The 20,359-nt window shown below is 36.4% G+C and overlaps 1 protein-coding gene across 1 annotated transcript; it reads left to right on the forward strand.

The window, feature by feature from the left end:
* Positions 1-3,960: 3,960 nt before the first annotated feature.
* LOC121875965 (palmitoyltransferase ZDHHC3-like) lies at positions 3,961-13,129 on the forward strand. The gene is made up of 5 exons (XM_042380783.1): positions 3,961-4,072; positions 6,187-6,471; positions 8,832-9,053; positions 10,140-10,352; positions 10,968-13,129. The coding sequence occupies exons 2-5, from the start codon at positions 6,205-6,207 to the stop codon at positions 11,124-11,126; spliced, it is 861 nt and encodes a 286-aa protein (XP_042236717.1). The 5' UTR covers positions 3,961-4,072; positions 6,187-6,204; the 3' UTR covers positions 11,127-13,129.
* Positions 13,130-20,359: the final 7,230 nt, after the last annotated feature.

The following is a 20,359-nucleotide window of genomic DNA, read 5'->3' on the forward strand; positions in this document are numbered from 1 at the left end:
TATACACCAATTCAATTTCTTTCCGATATAACAATTACTCTTCATGCTTAGTAAATCTATGTAATAATTTGATGTGGTAATTTTTCGAATTTTGGTTAGAGTTTTCAATTATAAATTCGGATTTTTCCACTGGGATTTTATTTTTTATAGTGTTGATTTTAATGACAAAAGAGTTTATCAAAATATCATCCTTATTTTTTCTTATTTTTTCGATATAAAATACAATAACTGAAGTGCAAGGAGTAATTTTGCTTATTAAATATTGATAGAAAAACTGAACACACGGCTTCGTAATATATGGACCCGACACCTGATATATACGACCAAGATTTATCGAAAAATATAATAATTACAAATCTTCAAGTGCAGTAAATGGGTCAATAAAACAAAACCATGGATCCTATTGCATATTCTCAGGGTGAAATATCGAAGGGTAATAGATACAGTGAACAATGCAAATATGTGGGGACTACTCTATGTACATTCCATAAAGCTCGCCACATATGACTGACCTTCGCCTGTTGAAATCCCACCAGAATTCCTCCGTTTTTTATGCCGTTTAAGAATTCGTACAAGACAATTGTAGCATAAATAATTCCTGTTTGAATTCTATTTCCGATATTTACTTCTTTACGGTGGATTTTTATTTAAATTATTCAAATACTATTCTGCCACAGAGTGCGAAAAACAAGTGAGTGGAAGCAAGGTTGAGGGCTCACTTAATACGGCTCCTTGTTCATATCACTTTTGTCATTATTTTTCTTTAAGTAATTTGATCTGGTGTAAACTGTTGGCCATTCGGGTATATCCAGTTTACGAGTATGTGAGAAAGGTGGTGAGTGGCAACTGTCGGCGACTACAGGGCAAGGAGTGGTCATTTGCATCTACTTATTCAGTGTTTATGGAGGCAACAATCGGGAGAAGCTCCGTTGTTGTGGAGAGTGTAGGAGATTAATGTAGGAGACCAAACTGTTTAAAGAGATTCAATTTTTCACCTCACACAAACACACATACATAAAAATGAGATTATAATAACAAGGACTAAAAATAGTATCTAATATCTTATCCTTGCGGTACAGTACACTACATTAACCCATCATTATGTTGTCTTATTACACTTGTTTGAATGGCAAACTGAACGCCACTGACCCAGTAACAAACCCACTATCACGTTATCTCATCCATGGCAGTCGTTGTCGAGGGATCGATCTCTCGCTCTCTCTCTACCAATAGTGGTGTCCCACAAGGTTCTGTTCTTTCACCTACTCTCTTCCTTCTTTTTATCAATGATTTACTTCACACTACAACCAATGCTATCCATTCTTACGCTGATGATTTTACTCTTCACTCTTCTTCACATTTTCCCCTTCCTCCTAACTCTCAAACTAGATCTGTTTCTAGAGCTGATATAATTACTTCTATCAGTGCGGATCTGTGTAGCATCTCTGAATGGGGAGGTACAAACTTGTTTAAATTCAATAGTAATAAAATTCAGTCTTTACCAATTACACTTTCTAAATTAGATGATCTCCCACCAATTACATTTCAGGACGCTATCTTTCTGCCAAATTCTGAAATAAATATGCTAGGCCTCACCATTTCCTCCAATATGTCCTGGAAATCACACATCCTTAGTATAACTAAAGCTGCCTCCCGAAAGTTGGGAATGCTGTACAGATGCCGAAGCTACTTCACTCATGAGCAGTTGCTCCAAGTATATAAGGGATTCATTCGTCCTAACTTGCAGTACTGCTCTCATATCTGGGGTGGCTCTTCTGTTCAACTGTCTTATTAATTCTCCTCCTTTAGTCGATAATCTCTCTTCCCTGTCTCTTCGCCGCAATGTTGCTTCACTCTCTCTCTCTTTTACAGGTACTTTAACGGGCAATGTTCGGTGGATTTGGCATCTTGTGTACCGCCGGCAAGGCCGTGGGCTCGTAATACTCGTGGTGCCCATCGTTTCTCTATGTGGATGTCGGTCACACTAGAATAACCCGTTATAGTGCATCCTTCATTCCTAACACAGCCAAACTATGGAACAATTCATCCGCTTGCCAATTTTTATTGAGAAAAACAAAATAAGTTGATTTGAAGTGAAAAGGGTTATACTACGACCACAACCACTACTACTACTACTCATAATAATAATAATAATAATAATAATAATAATAATAATGCCGGTACAATGGATGGTCAACTTACTTGTTTTGAACGCTGTAACACCGAGGAATCTCCACAGGGTCCCCTGAGAGGGGTTAGTTGAGACCACCCAGAGATTCACCGTAGATTGACAAACAGCATAAGCACGAGTAACTGGTCTGGGGGTGCACGCAAGACGAGATGCTTACCATATGTTTGGTGAATGCGCACTGTCTCCTCCCTACATACTGTTGTTTGGTGTAAAAATGATAAATAAGTTTTTGTTAGAGATGTATCGGTGTATGACAGAAGTGCAGTGTTGAGGCAAGTATTACACATGACTACCCCTCCCCCCTGCCTCATCCTCGAAGTACTCACGCACAACTAAAACTTGTGACTTGAGGTAGTGGGTTAGGCGCTCATCGGCTCATGCGTGCACATTTAACAGTTTAATGACGTAATTGCCATCAGGAATGGTCATTTAACAGTTTACTTAATCTGTATTTATATCGCGTATACTGTACACCAGTTTTATCCTTATTTGCGGTCTGTTATTGTGATTTTCTTATTTTCCTCTTAGTCCGTTGACAAATTAAGGATGAAGTGTTAGAGCATGGCACTGTGTAGTTTGCCTGACCACTGTGTATTGAAACCAAGGAATCTACAGTACACTGTATTCTTTTTGATAATGGTATATTTTATTGTTATAATTTTTTAACCTATCCATTGTATTACTGTGAACATACACGTAGGGTCAGAGGGGAGGTATGACAGTACATTTACCCCTCTTTTCAAGACTTTTCTTTTTAAACAACTAACAGAGGCTACATTCCCCTCTAACTTGACCTGGTAAGCGGAGTCAGGGTTGGTCAAAGCTTGAGCTTAAAGTAGCTTACACTTGGTGGCGTCACAGAAGTCGCTAACCGGTAGCTTAAATAAGTACAATGCAGATGTGGATCCAGGAATATCAAGGGGGCGGGGGTGTCCAAGAAGTTGTGGGTTGGGGAACGGCGAGCGCAGTGCGGCCTTGGCACAGCGAGCCCAACCAGCTGGGCGGGGGGTGGGTCATAACCCTTCCCACGATAGGGTTGTCATATCTGAACATTAAAAAAAGAGGACGTTCCCGAAGACATCCCCCCCCCATGCCCAGCACACACTTTGGCGTGGTAACCTTGAAGCAGCCGTGACAATTAATTTTGCATAGCATTATAGTATTGTATATATATATATATATATATATATATATATATATATATATATATATATATAGTATATATATATATATTTTTTAAATCTGAGCAATATAATGGGTATTTGAGGCCATTTTGAAGCCATGCGCACTTAATATTAGGAGATATTCTGAGGTTAATAGTAATTACTTTACTATACAAAACGCCCGAGTACAATACTGCATTACAGAAAAAGTATTGTAATTTTCTGATGAAAAGGGGGTCCGGACCCCCTGGATCCGCCCCTGCAATGTACTGTACTTAATAAGTAAGATATTTTTATTTTTCCTTTTGTGTTATATTGGTACGTGTAGGATATTAATTTAAGTGAGTATGATTAATTTTTAGTGTTATCATTAAGGCTTAAAAACAATAAAAGGTTTAGATTATTTTTTGTTTATTTTTTATGTTTACCGCTGTCGTTGTGGATACCGAAGCTATATCTCCGTATTACAATAGCGATATATTACTATAACACCATTCTCTCTCTACACGATAAAGTTTCATTATTTTAGATACAATTATCATTCTAGTATTAATATATTTCTACTAAGGCGAAGAGGATAAAAGTAATATTATAGATCGCTATTATGTGAGCCGGAATAAATAGGACTATTGAGACGGGGGATAGGAACACAGGAAATGTCAAATGGAATGGCTTCTTAGCATTAGTTTTTCATCAATTACCCTTCATAATGTTGCAGGTAGGTGAATTTAACTAAGCATGACTTGATATAACCCCTGAGAGTAACATATAGAGCTATATAATCAGAGGCCTCGTAATAATCTGAGCCTTCATCAGATACATGACAACTGGTGAATGTAATGTATTTTTTTTACTAATTATAATGTAGTTTATTCCTAACCTCCGTATAGAAAGTCGCTATGAGAAGTATATATATATTTGGTAATTTTCGGGAACTAAAGACAAAAAAGTGTCTAGTGTTTAGGTGGGTTATCTGCAAATAGTATACTGTACAGTGTGTATATTACTGTGTACATTACTCCAGGCCTAAATACAAATTATGTGTAAAGGAGTGTGTTTTAGGACTGTGGTTATATTGGTTTTGACTATTGTATAAAAGGAAAGATGATGTGGTTATTTTGAGTTGTACAAATTAATGATGAAAGGGAAAAAATCCCCTACACCTATGTATATGCATTTGTGTTTTCAGTGAATTTAAATAATCGGTCTCTGAACTATGGCCTATTTTATCATGAACAAACTACTGAGTCTTGCCAATTGAGCCTAAACTCAATATAGTGAGATCAAGTTAACTTACATGGATGCCTGCACCCACTAGGGGTCATAGCTTAAGTTTGAAGAAGACACTGTCACACTGGCTCAGAAATTTGTCAGGGCAAACTCTTTTGGGGTGAGAATTGTGAACTCTTGGAACAATCTGTCAGGGAGTGTTGTGATGGCACCGAATGTGAGCTCTTTCATGACCAGACTTGACTAACACTGGAGCAGGTACAGATACATTATGGAACCAGTACTTGCCAACAGTGCATAACAGAGACATGACCAAATGTCCAAGCAGCTAACAAGGCGATCAGTGGCAAAAAGCATATCGTATAAAGTTAGTGTATAACTTACAGTAATGAAATACAAACAACTTATTCATCATATTTTGTAGAACCCATTTCAAGATGACTTAATGTTCTTATTACTTTAAAATTTTCTTCGTCAGCTTGTAGACTACTATCTGATCACCTTGGGTACTTTAGTGAACAGTTATCACTGAACTACTGAGTTTTTCCAGACTTGAGAATACTGAATATTATTTTTTTGTTTGTTTCTGTTAAATGATACATAATTCAGTGAAGTTTTCATTCGCCAAAGGCATGCTGACAGTGGCTTAAACTCCGTTTCATAAAAGTACTTTAAAAATAATGGATTTAACTGAGCTAAGTATTTGGTAACTGTTTATACCTGTTGTGTGCCTGAACCGGCAACTAAGGACATTTCACCAAAGAAGATAAATCCTCTCATACCTCATGAAGAGGCCAAAAAGTGGATGAGGAAAACATTTCTCATAATAAAATTTATATTAGTTTTTCACCACCTAAACATTCCTCTACAGTTGGGAGATCTGAGCTCCAACGACACCAATGCTCCTTTGTTTAGCCATATCTGGGGTGTAGGTATGTTTCAGTGGATCCTTTCATAGACAGGATTTTTTTTTTTAGAAGATAAGTATTATTTTATTTTAGGTTAGCTTTTGTAAATTAGGATCTTTTTATTTTTGACTTTATTAGGGTGGTGGGTATAGATCAGTAGTTACTAGGACTACCACTGGTAAGGAATCAGCTGCCAGGGTCCAGGAATAACTGTTTATAAATTCATTCTATGAAAGGAACCAATGAACTTGGTCCCTGTGGCTCTAATGATAATGGCTCAGCATAAACTGGGCAATCAAAGACAATCTAGTCTCTCTTGGTAAGTGAAGTGGCTGAGTGTTAGCACCAGTTTGGTGGCCTGCCACTGGATGGTCTTAGTCAGTCAGTGTACTCTATCTCATAAACCAAATATACAGGTATACTGTACAGTACTAAACTTCTGAGAAGCCATATTTTGTGTTTGTTGTAATTTTTGCAAATACTTACTAGCACTGTACTGCACTGCACAAAAATATTGAGTGTTCATATATGTTGTTGATTTTGTATACAGTTTGAGAATGAAGTATCTTCCCGGGGTTTTGACGAATAGATGAACAAGTTTCATTACTCTTCAGCCAAAGCTGAATGTGAAATATGTTTTAACTTGCTTTTATTTGGATTTTTTCCCTAACTAAATATATCCTTTATTTTGCAGATCTCTGAGTGATCAGAGATGTATGATTCATTGGGCCCAAGAGGGGGTGAGATGGATCCCCACAACAAGTGCATGGGGGGACGTATGTGGTGCGTCTCTGACATATGCGGCATTATTTGTGCTGTGATGACATGGTTGCTAGTTACTTATGCTGAGTTTGTGGTGTTTACAGTAATACTGGGCACAGCAAATTACCCCATTTATACAACATTCAACCTTCTTCTTTTCAATGTTTTTGCAGTCCTTGCCCTCTCATCCCATGCGAGGGCCATGTTCACAGATCCGGTAAGCTGAAAGCTGAATTTCTGTCTTTAAGATTTATGAAATTGAAAACATGCTGTAGCTATATCTTAAGTGTCTTTGCTTATTTCTTGCAAAGAAATGGCACATTATTGATATGGATCTTCTAAATATTCTGAAAACCACTTTACCAATTAAGATTAATATTTATTGTTCTCTGCCTTCTTTTACTTATCTTAAAACTTATACCTATAGAGTGGTCTTCATTAACCTGCCTTCAACTACAGGGCAGGGTATTGTTTTTGGTCCTTTCTATCTGTTCCCAAAAAACTAAAGAACAGGTTTGTGGATTTATACCAAACTTGGTAGGCTTGATCAATGTGATAAAGTCCACGTGATAAATTTTTGGTATAAATCATACCCAAATTTACCTAGTGTTGTCATGGTAACTGATTGTACAATGAAAACATAATAATTCAGAGGTTAAAAATTTTTTGGGGGTGGGGAGGTGAAAAAAATAATAGCACGAGACGGTCTCATGCAGGACAGGTCATTGAAACTTGTACCGTATTGTATTAAATTTTCATCTGTTTGCTTAATAATATTTTTGTGACCTACAGATCCTTGTTAGTGAACTGTGAGTTTAGACATCAGAAAGTGCCCCATGGTAGCCTGATTGCTTAATGACAAGATACATTACCTATGTGAACATGGTTTTATGCTGCAAGCTTCCTTCTCACCCAATTAAAGTAAAATCAGTGATGAATTACTGGCTTATTGGTTGTCTCAGGACCAGAGGTGCTTTTGGTCAGTGAATCATTGATTTTCAGCAAAGCTTCACCTGCTTTGAACCCCACAGCCGTAAACAGGTTCACTGATTCTGATCCATGAGTTCCTATTGTTAAACCATGATAGCAACACCTGCCTTCCTGGGCTACAGGTGAACATACAGAAAAGGTAAGTAAGTTTAGCTCTCCCTTATTACATTTTGTACAAGTATTGGTATTCTGTCAAGGCTGGTGCAAGACAATTTATTTAGATTTTAGTGGATGGCTCATTTAACTCTGCCAATTAGCTGCTGATTAATGTGGAAGTTTAATTTTTGTTTGTGCAACCCTAGTGAATTTCTAATGGCAGCCAGGAAGTGGAACAGACTTTTCACTCCAGGTGCTAAGGACATTAGTGATATCCACACACATACCAGTAGCTTGACTTTCAAATTGCAAATTGAAGAAATAAACAGCAAGAGGCTCTTGAGAGTTCTCCATCTACTTTACCCGCATCACTGTACACATCACCAGCTCACCCCGTCACTACTTACCACACAAAATGGTGAGCACAGCCATTACTGATGATTTTTATTTCTTATTCCAATGTCATGGGCATTCATCATCTAAATTCATCGCACACACACACACACCTTGCAGTTAATATGATGATTTTTCGTCACTTTTTGGGGGCTGCTTCCTTCTAAAAAATCATTAGTTTCTGTCATTCTATTACTCATTCTATGCTAGATAAACCTTGCTTTTGGGCTGTGTTTTTGCACATTTAAACTTTATTTGCACAGTAAAAGGGTTATTGGACACTATTAAGGAATGTATATTGTCCATTATAAGAGGTCTGCCTGTAATGTTGGATAATACTCACCTGAAATGTGCAAGCAGATTACTGATAGAGGCTGAGGTTCTGAATTAGTGGGTTAAATTTTTCTTTAATATTCATCAAATTCACTGGCACATTCTGTTGACCTTGATCTTTGACCCAAAGTCATAACAATTATTCTATTTTATTCATCACCTTTTTTCTGCTTTGTATTATTTTAGCAGCACTTAATGGGGTCACACTTTGAGGACATTCTCATATTTTATCTTATCTTTGTTAACATATTGTAGATGGTAAGCCAAGCACCCTGCTTATGTTCACAATTTTTTCTTCCTCATCAAACCACTTTAGCACATCCGCCTTTGAATTAAAGGTTTTCCTCGTTTCAAATGAATCCTACAAATTCTGTCAAACTCAAACCAAAATCTATCAATCAAATCTGAATCCTAACTTATCCCCCTAAAAAATGGGCTCATTGGATTTGGATTGGCCATTTTCATTTCAAATTCAAAATACATGAAACCCTTGCCGAGAGCTAAAGATTCTCAGACCAAAATCCTCACTGGTCCTGAGACAACCAATATATCACAGATTCAATAATTCAACTTGGTGAGAAGGGCTGCTTGCAATATAAAACATTGTCCACGTGGATAATGTGTCATGCAATTAAGCAGTCAAGCTCATGGCTATGGTGGACTTTGCCATGATGCTTTTAGTAATGTTAAATCTCACAGGTGACTCAATTTTTTCCCCTTAACTACAAAATGGGAATTCATGCATCAATCTTTCATTTTTAACAGGGTGCTGTACCTAAAGGTAATGCTACGCGGGAAAATATTCAGCGCATGGGGCTTCGGGAAGGACAGGTTATATTCAAATGCCCAAAATGCTGCAGCATCAAGCCAGAACGTGCCCACCACTGTTCTGTTTGTCAGCGATGTATTCGCAAGATGGATCATCATTGTCCCTGGGTCAACAATTGTGTCGGAGAAAACAACCAGAAATTCTTTGTACTTTTCACAGTAAGTTACACACATGTACAGTACGTATACTGTATTGTACAGTACTAGTTATACATGGGGTACTGTATTCATATTTGGTAGTATTAACTGAATACATTCAAATACAGTTTTGAATTATTAGTACTGTATCTATACAGTATTATGAATCCTTAAGAAAGAAAAGTTGAAGTACTATACAGTGTTACATTTCTAGTTGAATATCATACTGTGACTAAGGAAAATATTCTTATTCACCAATAAATTTCATGAATGCAACACACACAAAATTAATATGGAGTTCCTAATACCTGTAATGGAATTTTATTAATTAATTTATTTTTTATTTTGTTTTTTAACGGGGTAGAGCCCACCCGGGCACAGGTCATCGACCCACAATGGGGCCTAGGGGGCGAAAAAAATAGGAGTAAAAAGAAATTAAAAATTGGAAAAGAAAAAGACCACAAAGTTTTGAACAACACACTGAGAAGTACCTAAGTTTTAAGCTGTCTGTTAAACAGTAATATTTCCTCTGAAAATTTTTTTTTACAGAAATTTGTAATTATTATTTTCAGTACAAACCCATAATAGTATAAATCGCTAGTTCTTCTAAAGAAATCACTCGTGCTCGAAACACTACTAAGTCAAAGATTTGAGAATAAAGAGAATTACTGTACTGTACTTTACTGCAATAATAGATCACAAAAAGTGACAGTTCTATTTCTACCATTCATATACTCTTAAGTTATAATACAGTTCTTCCTAAACCCTGTAGTCCTCCATCATCTTACCCTGTTCAGGATCATAAACATAAAAAAAAATAAAGGTCCTAAGTTGTTTCTTAAGTCTCCACAGAAATCAGCTGCTTCATGGGTGCAGGCAATCGATGGTATAATCTGGGTGCTGTATAGGAAAGGGATCTGGCATACATACAAAATCAACATAAACAAATTTCATGTGTAGTACTGTATTAGCACACCATGTTTGTTTGTGCGTGTTGTGTACTTTTTGTCAATTATTTACGTTATTGAGGTTCCTCACACACTGAGAATCATGAATTACCTGTATTTTTGTTTTGTTTTTATAGTAACAATATGTTTCCTTCCCCAGTTCTACATTGCTCTGCTGAGCCTTCATGGTCTCTTTCTGGGCATTTACCAGTTCATAATCTGTGTCAAGAGTGAGTGGCGTGAGTGCTCCTCATTCTCTCCACCAGCTACAGTTGTGCTGTTGCTGTTCCTTATCTTTGAGAGTTTGCTCTTTGCCATTTTTACGGCAGTAATGTTTTTCACACAAGTCAATGCCATCTGGAATGATGAAACGGTAAGACAAACCCAACAGTTGTGCATTTTAATTTTATTTTTGCTTGTTTGCATCTACTTCTTTTTGTGTTTATTATATGCTTCTCTCCATGTTACCTGTGGTCATGTGTCTGCTGCACATACTGTACATCTATACATTCTTAGATCTCAACTAAATTTTACTTGGTGGTTGATTTTCATGAGATCTATGTAAAGTTTGATATTGGCAGTTGGCATTAATTTTAATGATCTATGGTCTTTTATTAACCAAGATGTCCATATAGACGTAGGGGTGTTGGTTTCTACTCTGTGATTAAAGAATGTCAAGATTTTTAACCCATTTTTCATTGAGCAGCTTACAATAAGGTGATTTATGAATTAGCATAGCCTCACCATTCTCTTGTTAAAATCTTGTTTAGGGGTAAGTAAAGTAGAAAAGTCTGTGATTTGTGTGTAACATTTCTATCACATTGTGCTTATAAAACTGGTATCTTCATTGAAGGTTATTCTAGATAATTTTCAACCCTGATTAAAACAAAGTTTCATGAGGGTTTTAATATAACACCTACCTTGGTTGTAAATTTATTTCAAGGAAGGGATTATATCATATACTGTATTATTTTTATCATCATCACAGGGTATTGAACAGTTGAAGAAGGAACAAGCCAGCTGGGAGAAAAAGTCACGTTGGCGAAGCATCCAGGCAGTATTTGGTCGATTTTCCCTCACATGGTTCAGCCCTTTCACCACACCACCTCTGCCCACAAAAACTCACTCATATATGTATGCAGTATAGCTTCTTCATAGTTGCTATCAAGTCCAGGAGGTTGCAAAGGGTAATTGGTGAGCCAAAATAAGATTCTCAACAAGGCCAGAAGCTCTTTAAGTCTCAAATTGCACATGCTGAAACTTGAAGTACCTGTATTGTGCCAGGTACGGTATGCCCATTAGTACAGTACAGTACATTGATTATCCAGAATATCATTTTATATAATATGCGTAATATTATGAACAGAGGTAGTAAGTATTGTACTCCAGTGATGTGGATGATTAGGGCTCTGGTGAATGTTACACTCATACTGTGTAGTAAAATTCGATGCACGTTAATGCTCATCTTTCTCGTTTTGTCATTCATAAGTAAAAAAAAAAAAGAGTGCTGACCAGGTGAGAAGATTAACCAAAATAGTATTGTGGGACTTGGCTCCTCCACAAACCCTCATAATAAGAGTCTAGTTTCATCCATGTTCAGCTCATGTTGTATATATATATATATACCTTTCACCATTTTGTTTTACCTTGCCCTTACCCATTCCTAATAAATATCTAATTTATAATTTGTATGGTTATTTATAACACCCACTTTGTAAGCTTGTGTAAAAATTCTCATTTGAAGTTTCATTCTTACTGGTGGGTGTTTGTATCAGCCCAGGAGTAATGAAGTGGGTAGCCAACAGTATTGGCTCTAATGTAAGTAGAGAGCATTGTTAAATTATTTTTGTTTGTCTGCTGGTGTTTTGTAACTTGTCTGAGCATTAAAAATGTTAGGTATTCAAACACCGGAACTCTTACATGCATCATCTCAAACACAATCCTCATTCGTTTGAGAGATAAGTTCAAGTGGTGTAATTTTCTACTGGTTGAATAAGTGCTAAATGGTACACTTAATGCCTCACAACTTCTGCTGACTGTCGTGTTATGCATTTCTTTTAAGGTATGGGTAGATTTTGGTTTTGTTTTAAATACCAGAATCTTGAAGGGTTTTAGAGAATATTTTAAACATGTCACCTCACATATAACAGAACACAAAGTTTTCTAAGAACAAATAAAAAATTTATACAGCAAACAATTAAATCAGAATAATGAAAGTAACAGACTATGCTTTGAGTGTACCAGTCTAGTATTGTGTAGTCTATATACCACTTGACTGTCTTGAGTTCTTTGCAATCTCATTCCAAACAGATAGGTGAGCTGGTATTCTTAGTAAAATGTTTGACTAATAAAACATTCCCAGACTACTGTAATTATGTTGGGGTTAAATCTTGGGTAAATCATCATAGGTATGTTAGTGCCTTGAGTATCCATGACTTTAGTCAAAATTATGAATACTCAAGCTATTGCATGTTGATTATCTCAGAATATTTTACCATACTTTATGCAATGCAGGACATGAGATACCCATGTATGCTGTACATTCTTTTAAAATAAGAAACTCACCTATTTGTTGAGAGCATGTGTCCATGGTGGTACAAGTTTTGGTTATAGGGTCTCACATGTAAACTTGTAATGACTACATTGATTTTATTGACTCTTGTGTGATGTTGATGTAATAAGTGCAATGAGCCATTGGAGATTTTTGCTATGTTCATATCATTAATAATGGTTTAAATATTTTTATTTTAGACATAAACATGGCATGAATGTTTCATGGTATGTATATAGAGAATATTGGAAACTTCAGATGAACTTTGAAATGGCTATTTTTTCAACACAGCACAGGCATAATAAAATTTTATTGTTAAAAATGTGGTTAAGAAATTAGTCTAGGTGTTATCATCGTCAGAGTAATCTGTCTTACTGTGCCTTATGATTTGGATCACCCCGACTTTCCTCTCCCTACCCAAATCAAAATTACCGATCATTAGCACCCTGATATATAGAAATGTATTTAGTGCCCAAGGATAGAGCCAACTATAATTCTCATCATACATATGATCAGTTATGATACCAAGACATTGATGATGAATATTGTAAATATGTACACCATAAAAAAAAATCCTAATTAAAACAGATGTCTCGTCATAATTGTCAGTTACTGTATTCCCTTTAAGAAACATATTGGTTGTCCTTGGTCACCCCTAGAAGCACTATAAGAATTTCAAAATAATATTTCTTCTATTGGTCTCCTGTCTCCTGAGCATGGTTCCTTTCTTTGGTCACATTCACCACATAGTCCTGCTGTCTACTCTCCCATACATTCTCAAGCTTAAACACTGCAATTTCCTATCTATTTGTATTATTATTATATTTTTCAACTTAAAATCATGATATCTTGGAGGAACCCATGCTATTTAGGCAGCTATATCTAGTCTCTGACCCACATTAACCCCCTGTTATAGCAGCTGGGGACCTGTCTCAAAGACTTTTTATTCATATCTCAGTCTCAGGTGCTTAGGACTTGGTCTCAGATATTTATTATTAATTTCAAGTCTTATTAGGAGGGAGTCGTGAACTGGTTAAGCTTTGGTTGAGGTAGGAATTACTTCACCTCAGGGCACTACTTAGACTGCTAATCCATTTCCTGGATCTGTGAAAGGTTGACCATAATACATGTAGGGGTTTCCTGAGTCACGGTCAGTTTTCGGGCAAGATGACTGTGATGACTTGAACTTCATCACCAAATATTATGTTTCTTACATGTTGACACTGTGTGGTGCACTTAGTGTAGTGGGCATATTTTTATAACACTTAATATAAAGGTATCCCTGATATACATTGCCCGATAAAAAAAATTCATTTTAATGAAAGTCACATTTTGACACTGAGGACGGGAGGGGGGAGGGTGATGAGGCATAAATAATTCTAAATACAGTAAAGTATTGCAAAGATGATGACACCAAGTTGAATTAAGACTCCGCCTTGGGTCTTACTGTAGTGTCTACCAAATTATCGACTTGCCAGTTGTCTTAAGACGGCGATAGCACATTTTCAGTAAATCAGCCGAAGGCGATGATAGCAGTTTAAGGATTAATGAATATCAATCACATTTTGACACTATATTCTCTTTAAAGAATCTAGACATTTAGCTGTCACCCCAGCCAAGTTGGCCAGGATGTTCAGAGATCCACTTAGGTTCAACTGTATCTGTACAATATACTGTACATCTTTTCCATTTCTTTACTATTAGTTTTATAGAATATATAGTGGGGAACTTAGTGTGAAAATCCCCCCAATATTACACGGGTTCTACCATTTGATATACGATTGCCTTCATCCCTCTGGAGTGTCATTCATATTTTCGTCTAACAAATGGATTTTCAGGAACACAACCCATTGTACATCAGGGAATACCTATACGAGAGATGCCAGGAGCTGTACTGTACTGTATATCCACACGTGCATAATTTTTGTACATGTGAGTGTTGGCAGAGGGTTGCGTGTGAATGACGTCAATTTAACAACTCCTTTCATCCCTTGAATCATTTATCCAAGGGGATAATTACTTTGATATCTAGTCTGCAAGTTCAATTTCCTTGCTTCCTCATGGTCTGCCAGAACTATGTTCAGACTCATTCTCCTGTGTTTTGAAAAGGACAGTAGTAGAATAGTATTTTTGGAGTACCTATCAGGTGCCTTTTTTTTTTTAAGGAAGATTCAGAGGTTGGATTGAACTTGATCTTGGTGGATTCCCTTTTTTTTTCCTCATAATTCAGAGTTAAGACTTGTGGTTTTCTTACTCTATAAAACATATGATTAACATTGGCCCCTCGTAGTTTTCATATGATAAGAATGTCATGTTATATGGTGTGCATCAATTATTTCATAGCTCTGGTTTCAATTTGAATTACGCTTGACGGCTGTTTTAGCTCGAAGTGTAAACATACAGCGAGGGAGGGGAATAGAGATTCAGTGAACTCACTGGCCTTTTGGTGTGCCTGCAGAATCACCCGAAAATGAATATACTGTACATGTACTAATAGTGAGTGATCTTGATTGTGTATGAGTCTGAAAACCAAAGGTGTAGGGTGTGTATGGAAAGAGGGGACTAACAACAACATTGATGGCTCTACACGAAAATCAAAGTTAATGTAATTAAGTACCTCATTTGTTTATGTATTTATTTGCCAATATTATTCATGTTTCATTATTTCCAGATTCATCTTTTATAGTCAATCCTCATTTCTCGTTATAATTTATTGAGACGAAGCTGTAGCTAAGACTTTTAGGATCAAAATGGTGCTAAAAAGGGGAAGATAGGTCAGTTGGAACATGTTATGAATAATACAGTAAACATGTTCGTCTGCACTGACAAAATGCATAGGGAGGGAGCCAGGCTGGGGGCGAGAGAGACCATCGGACTTGAGAGTATTAAACATAAAAACTGCAGGATTTACTAGCTCATAGAAGTACAGGGATCCTTTTGATCCTCTTTAGATGGGCCAGTCTTAGGTCAAGGCAGCTTTTTTAACTGGAGTACTAGAAATTAAAACCTAAAGCTTTGTATCTTGGGATTATGGCAGTTCCCATCTTTCTTTTTGAACAATTACGGAGAGTGCTTCATGTGATGGACCATATTGAGTTAACTTAGTATTTTATAGTCAAAACTTTCAAGTGAATTATTTGGGCTGCACAACATGCTCAGGAATTCAAGGAATTGTACAGTAAATATCCTTTTAAGTGAAGCCCCTTTCTCAATGATACTGCAATGGGAAATTTGTATGCTAGTGACTGTGAGGCAATGAGAAGATAATCTATAAGGAGTTAACCTTATCATTCTTTCTAACTGGATGTCTTGTCACATACCAGATGAAACATTTTATTCTCATCTTCCTCCTAGTACCAGATTGACTTTGTATAACTCAGGTTCCGTCCGGGTGATTTTGCTTATAAACGATGTATTGATCCTGAAAACTGGTACTGGAGACTCAATTACCCTAAATGGCTGGCGCTGATAATGTTGTGGTCACTATTTTGTAATTGGCAGAATGCACACTTCTGGTATGGTATTGACCCAACAGCTCTCTTCTTTAATTAAATGGCAACTCCTATTTCCAGATAAATCTATTTGGGGATCTGGTCATAATGGGAATGAATTATTAGTCTTTTGAGTAGTCCCCAGTCACAAATACTAGGGATTAATCTAGGTCTTAACCCCATACACTTAGATGGCTGAATAACATAGGGTCCCTCCTCTCCAGCTTTTGTTGTAAAATCAGATTCCAGGATAAATCCATAATTTTCTTCCTTTCATACTCTTCACATGTATTCAAACATTTTTACATTCCCACTCATCTGTCTTTCCTTGCTTATACAGTATTCACGATTAAATTTTGAAGCTGTATATTCTAACCATAATTTCCATTTTTTAATTAGTACTTTTTATATATTTAAAAAAATTTTTTTACTTTCAAACATCACTCTTGTAGGTATTTCATTTCACTACTGTATTTACTGTTTCTTGCATTTGTATAGATAATCATTCATTTATTTACCAACTCCCCTCTGTTACAGAATAATGTCTCAGTTGTGTACAGTGGTCCCTCGGTTAACGAGCACAATTCGTTCCAGAAGGTTGCTTGTTAACCGAAAAATTCGTTGACCGAAACCATTGTTTCAATGGGTTTTGGGGTAATTGGTTCCAGCTCACCGAAAATTACATACAAACGAAAAATAAATGCAGTTAAGTACACTACTTTGAGGTTTGCATGTAGAAGGCTCCTGGTTGATGATGATGATGATGATGGGAATTAGAATGGGGGTGGAGGAGAAGGGAGAAGAGAAGGCATTGGGGTGGAAGAGAAGTCACCCCATGCTGCCATTTCACCCATAAAATTTTAGTTCACTTGGTGTAATTCAAGATTATTTTCTGTAAATCAACACTGCACTGCGCTATATATTATCAATATGTAAAATATATTTCAAAATGACCAATAATTTGACGGGAAACACAGAAAAAAGCATTTATGTTGAAGAGTCTCAAACAAGATGTTCCTTTCTCTGAACCTGTAAACAAACTGACGCCAAGCTTGGTGTGTTGAGTGGCTGTTTGGCGCGCATAAAACTAGTTTCCTGTACTTCAATTATGTTCAATAATTGTTAAAATGACTAAAAAATTTAATATAAAACTTTTAAAATTGTTGAATAGTACAACCTTCTTGATATTTACTAAAATGGTAAGGAATTTAAGCCCTAGAACTGATTACTGTATTGGCGGACTAATACGACAGCTAGTGAGCAAGCGAAAACATGTTGAGGGGCGCTCGTAAGGAATTCGTTAATCGAGGGATTGCGTGTTAACCGAAGTGAAGAATCTTATTGAAGGTAATTCGTTAACCGAAATTTCATTAACCGAGGCGCTCGTTAACCGAGGGATCACTGTATATTTTCATGTTCTACAGATATAAAGTACAGGGTGTCCACATTGAAATGAAATAACTTTGAAGCCTTATAATTTTTTATTGAATAATGCAAACTGAGTAATATTCACACAGCCCATAGTCGGTATACTTGAGTTTCATTTGGTGTGTGGGTACAGCACATATCATTCGAGTATATTTCCTGGCCACTGAGATCGCCTGACCTTATCCTACTCGACTTTTTTCTTTGGGGCTATGTGAAGTCCTACCGGTAAGTGTATTCCACAAAGGGGCAGGACATTGTTCAGCTGAAAGAGCGCATCACAGCAGCGGTGGCAGCCTCTGTAACCCCCGAGATGTTAAAAAATGTATAGATGGAAATTGAGTAGGGTATTGTTGTAACTTAGTGCATGCTACGAATGGTGCATACCCTGACAGACCCTAATGTACCCGAATGATATGTGCTGTACTTACACACCAAATGAAACTAAAGCATACTGACTATGGGCTGCGTGAATATTCCTATTTGCTTTATTAAATAAAAAGTTATAAGGCTTCAAAGTTGTTTAATTTCAGTGTGAACACCCTGTATAACTGTTTCAGGCAGGAGTAGGAGTAAGATATAGTATCCAGATATGACACAAGGTGATGTAAGGCTGACTTTAATTTGTGAAAGTATGACAGACCAACATTTGGATTGTAGTCTGGATGTGACCAGAGAATTTATACTTCTCGGTTTATTTGTAAGAAATTAGAATAAGAATACTGTACTGTACAGTATTTTGATATAATTTAGGTGACTTAAGTGTTCTGACCAATAGATCAATGTTAGATGGTGCAGTGATAAAGGTTCTTTTAACTAGCATAGGGTGGCTATATGAAATAGTCTTGACAGTAGAGTATGACAGCAATAGAGAGAATGTAGATTAATATACCGGTAATTATAATTTTCTTTGTTTTGCCTACTTTCCTTCCACTTCTGCAAGGCTGAAAGGCCATAATAATAAGGCCAATCTGTCTGTCTATGTATAGCCTGTAATACTTTTCTCCCATAAATGTGGTTGCTACACATCTCTGTATATATTATTATATATACCATATATAGCCATAGATATGACACAAAATTACACATTATTAACTTTTCTTAATCTTTCAGTCCTTGTACCTGCACCTACCCATTTTTTTTTCAGAGAATTCATCATCAACAGTTACTCACTTCACAACAACTAATACTGTACTGGAATAATTTTTTTTAACTATCTAAATGTTTATCTAGAAACTGACATGCATCTTGGTTAGCTTCTGAATGTGCAGTGTTCCTATTCCTTGATTAATGTAATATTAAGGGCCATCCACAATTCTCAAAATTTTCTCAGGAGTACAGACAGAAAACCCATTTATATCATCCTATTACAGCGTGAAGCAAAATGTAACAAAGTACCCTGTATAATGATTTTTATGACTTACCATTATTAAGTGATTTAAAAAACCTACATAAGGTTTACATAACTTTCTTCAAGGTATGTGCTGGAGAAAATGCTGAGCATTATGGATGGCATATTTAATCAATCATGGATGAAGTTTCGGGGGCAAGGGAAGGTAAAAAGTGCACAATCTGATTAATTGAATGTGTCTGAAGAACATGTAAGTTAAATTTAGATCAGTGTGGTGCAGAATGGTTCTGCCTGAAGATCTCTTAATGTAGTGATAAGATATTCTGTAAACTACTGTACATTAAAAAAGGTTTATATTCAAAATAAAATAAGTTAATAAGTTAATAAAATGAAATGGTGTGAAATACTGAGCATAATACCTGAAAAAGAGGAACTGTGACAAAATTTAATTTACCATAAACATTAACAGTTGCATAATATGAAATACATGTGTAAATTAAATAATTGCTGCTGCTATTATCAGCCCTTGTTGTGGTGTTGCTGATGTGTTTACACTCCAATTTTTTTTCCTATACAAAGTATGATTACTGAAAACAACTAAGAAATAATTGTTAAGTGTTTCGAACAGTTTGTGTGTCTTGATTAACATATGATTTTGCTGCTATCTTGAATACATGGTTATCTTTAAAGCATTCCCTGAGTGGGCACAGCACTGGCCTCCTAAATCAATGGTAACTGGTTTGTGTCCAGCAACCACCCAGTTGAACCAGCTGTGATTGGGATTTGACTTTACAGTTTGGGAAGTGTAGACAGCCAAGAGCAGGGCTGACCATGGTGATTCCTTGATGTGGCTTATTATTCAGTGTTTTTTATTGAAACTGCCTCTAATGGGCTCCCAGACCAATGGGACAATTTTCACCTGTACTTTAAACTAATACCTTGATGGAAAAAGGGTTTGGGACTATAACACTAATCAATGAATGTATACTGTATTGAATTTTAAAGAGTTACCATAATTGAATAACTAAGTATTAGATCACAGTGTAAAACTTGACAGGTAACAATATTTATGTTCATAACTATCTCTGTCTGGGGCTACCACCAGATCTGGAAAATTAACAATGAGTTTTTAATTGGTAGCTTTACAACCATTTAATCATAACCATATCATGTTCGTAAGCTAGAAATGTGCTTATTACAGCACAAACCTCGGCCCTTTGACCTTGACCTACTACTTTTTCCTAAATCTATAAATGCTTCCATAGCCCGCACCTAGGTAGCTACCAAATTGCAGTTTTTAATTTCTTTGTTTTATAGTTGAAGGTCATTGACTGCGAGCTATGACCTTGACCTTTGATCGAACATTACTAAATCTAGTCTCTCCTCGACTTACGACAACCCGGACATACAACGGCAATGGTCGTATAAAATATTTTTCACATTACATATTTTCAAGTCCCGACGTTAGTGATCACACAGTATACTGACAAAATTTTTGTTGTAATTCCCTTTAAAATGGCTGGCAAGCGTAAAAGTGAGAGTTCTCGTGGTGCCGAGAAGAA

The sequence above is a fragment of the Homarus americanus genome, unplaced genomic scaffold (genome assembly GCF_018991925.1).
Source record: "Homarus americanus isolate GMGI-L3 unplaced genomic scaffold, GMGI_Hamer_2.0 scaffold42818, whole genome shotgun sequence".
Classification (NCBI taxonomy): Eukaryota; Metazoa; Arthropoda; class Malacostraca; order Decapoda; family Nephropidae; genus Homarus; species Homarus americanus.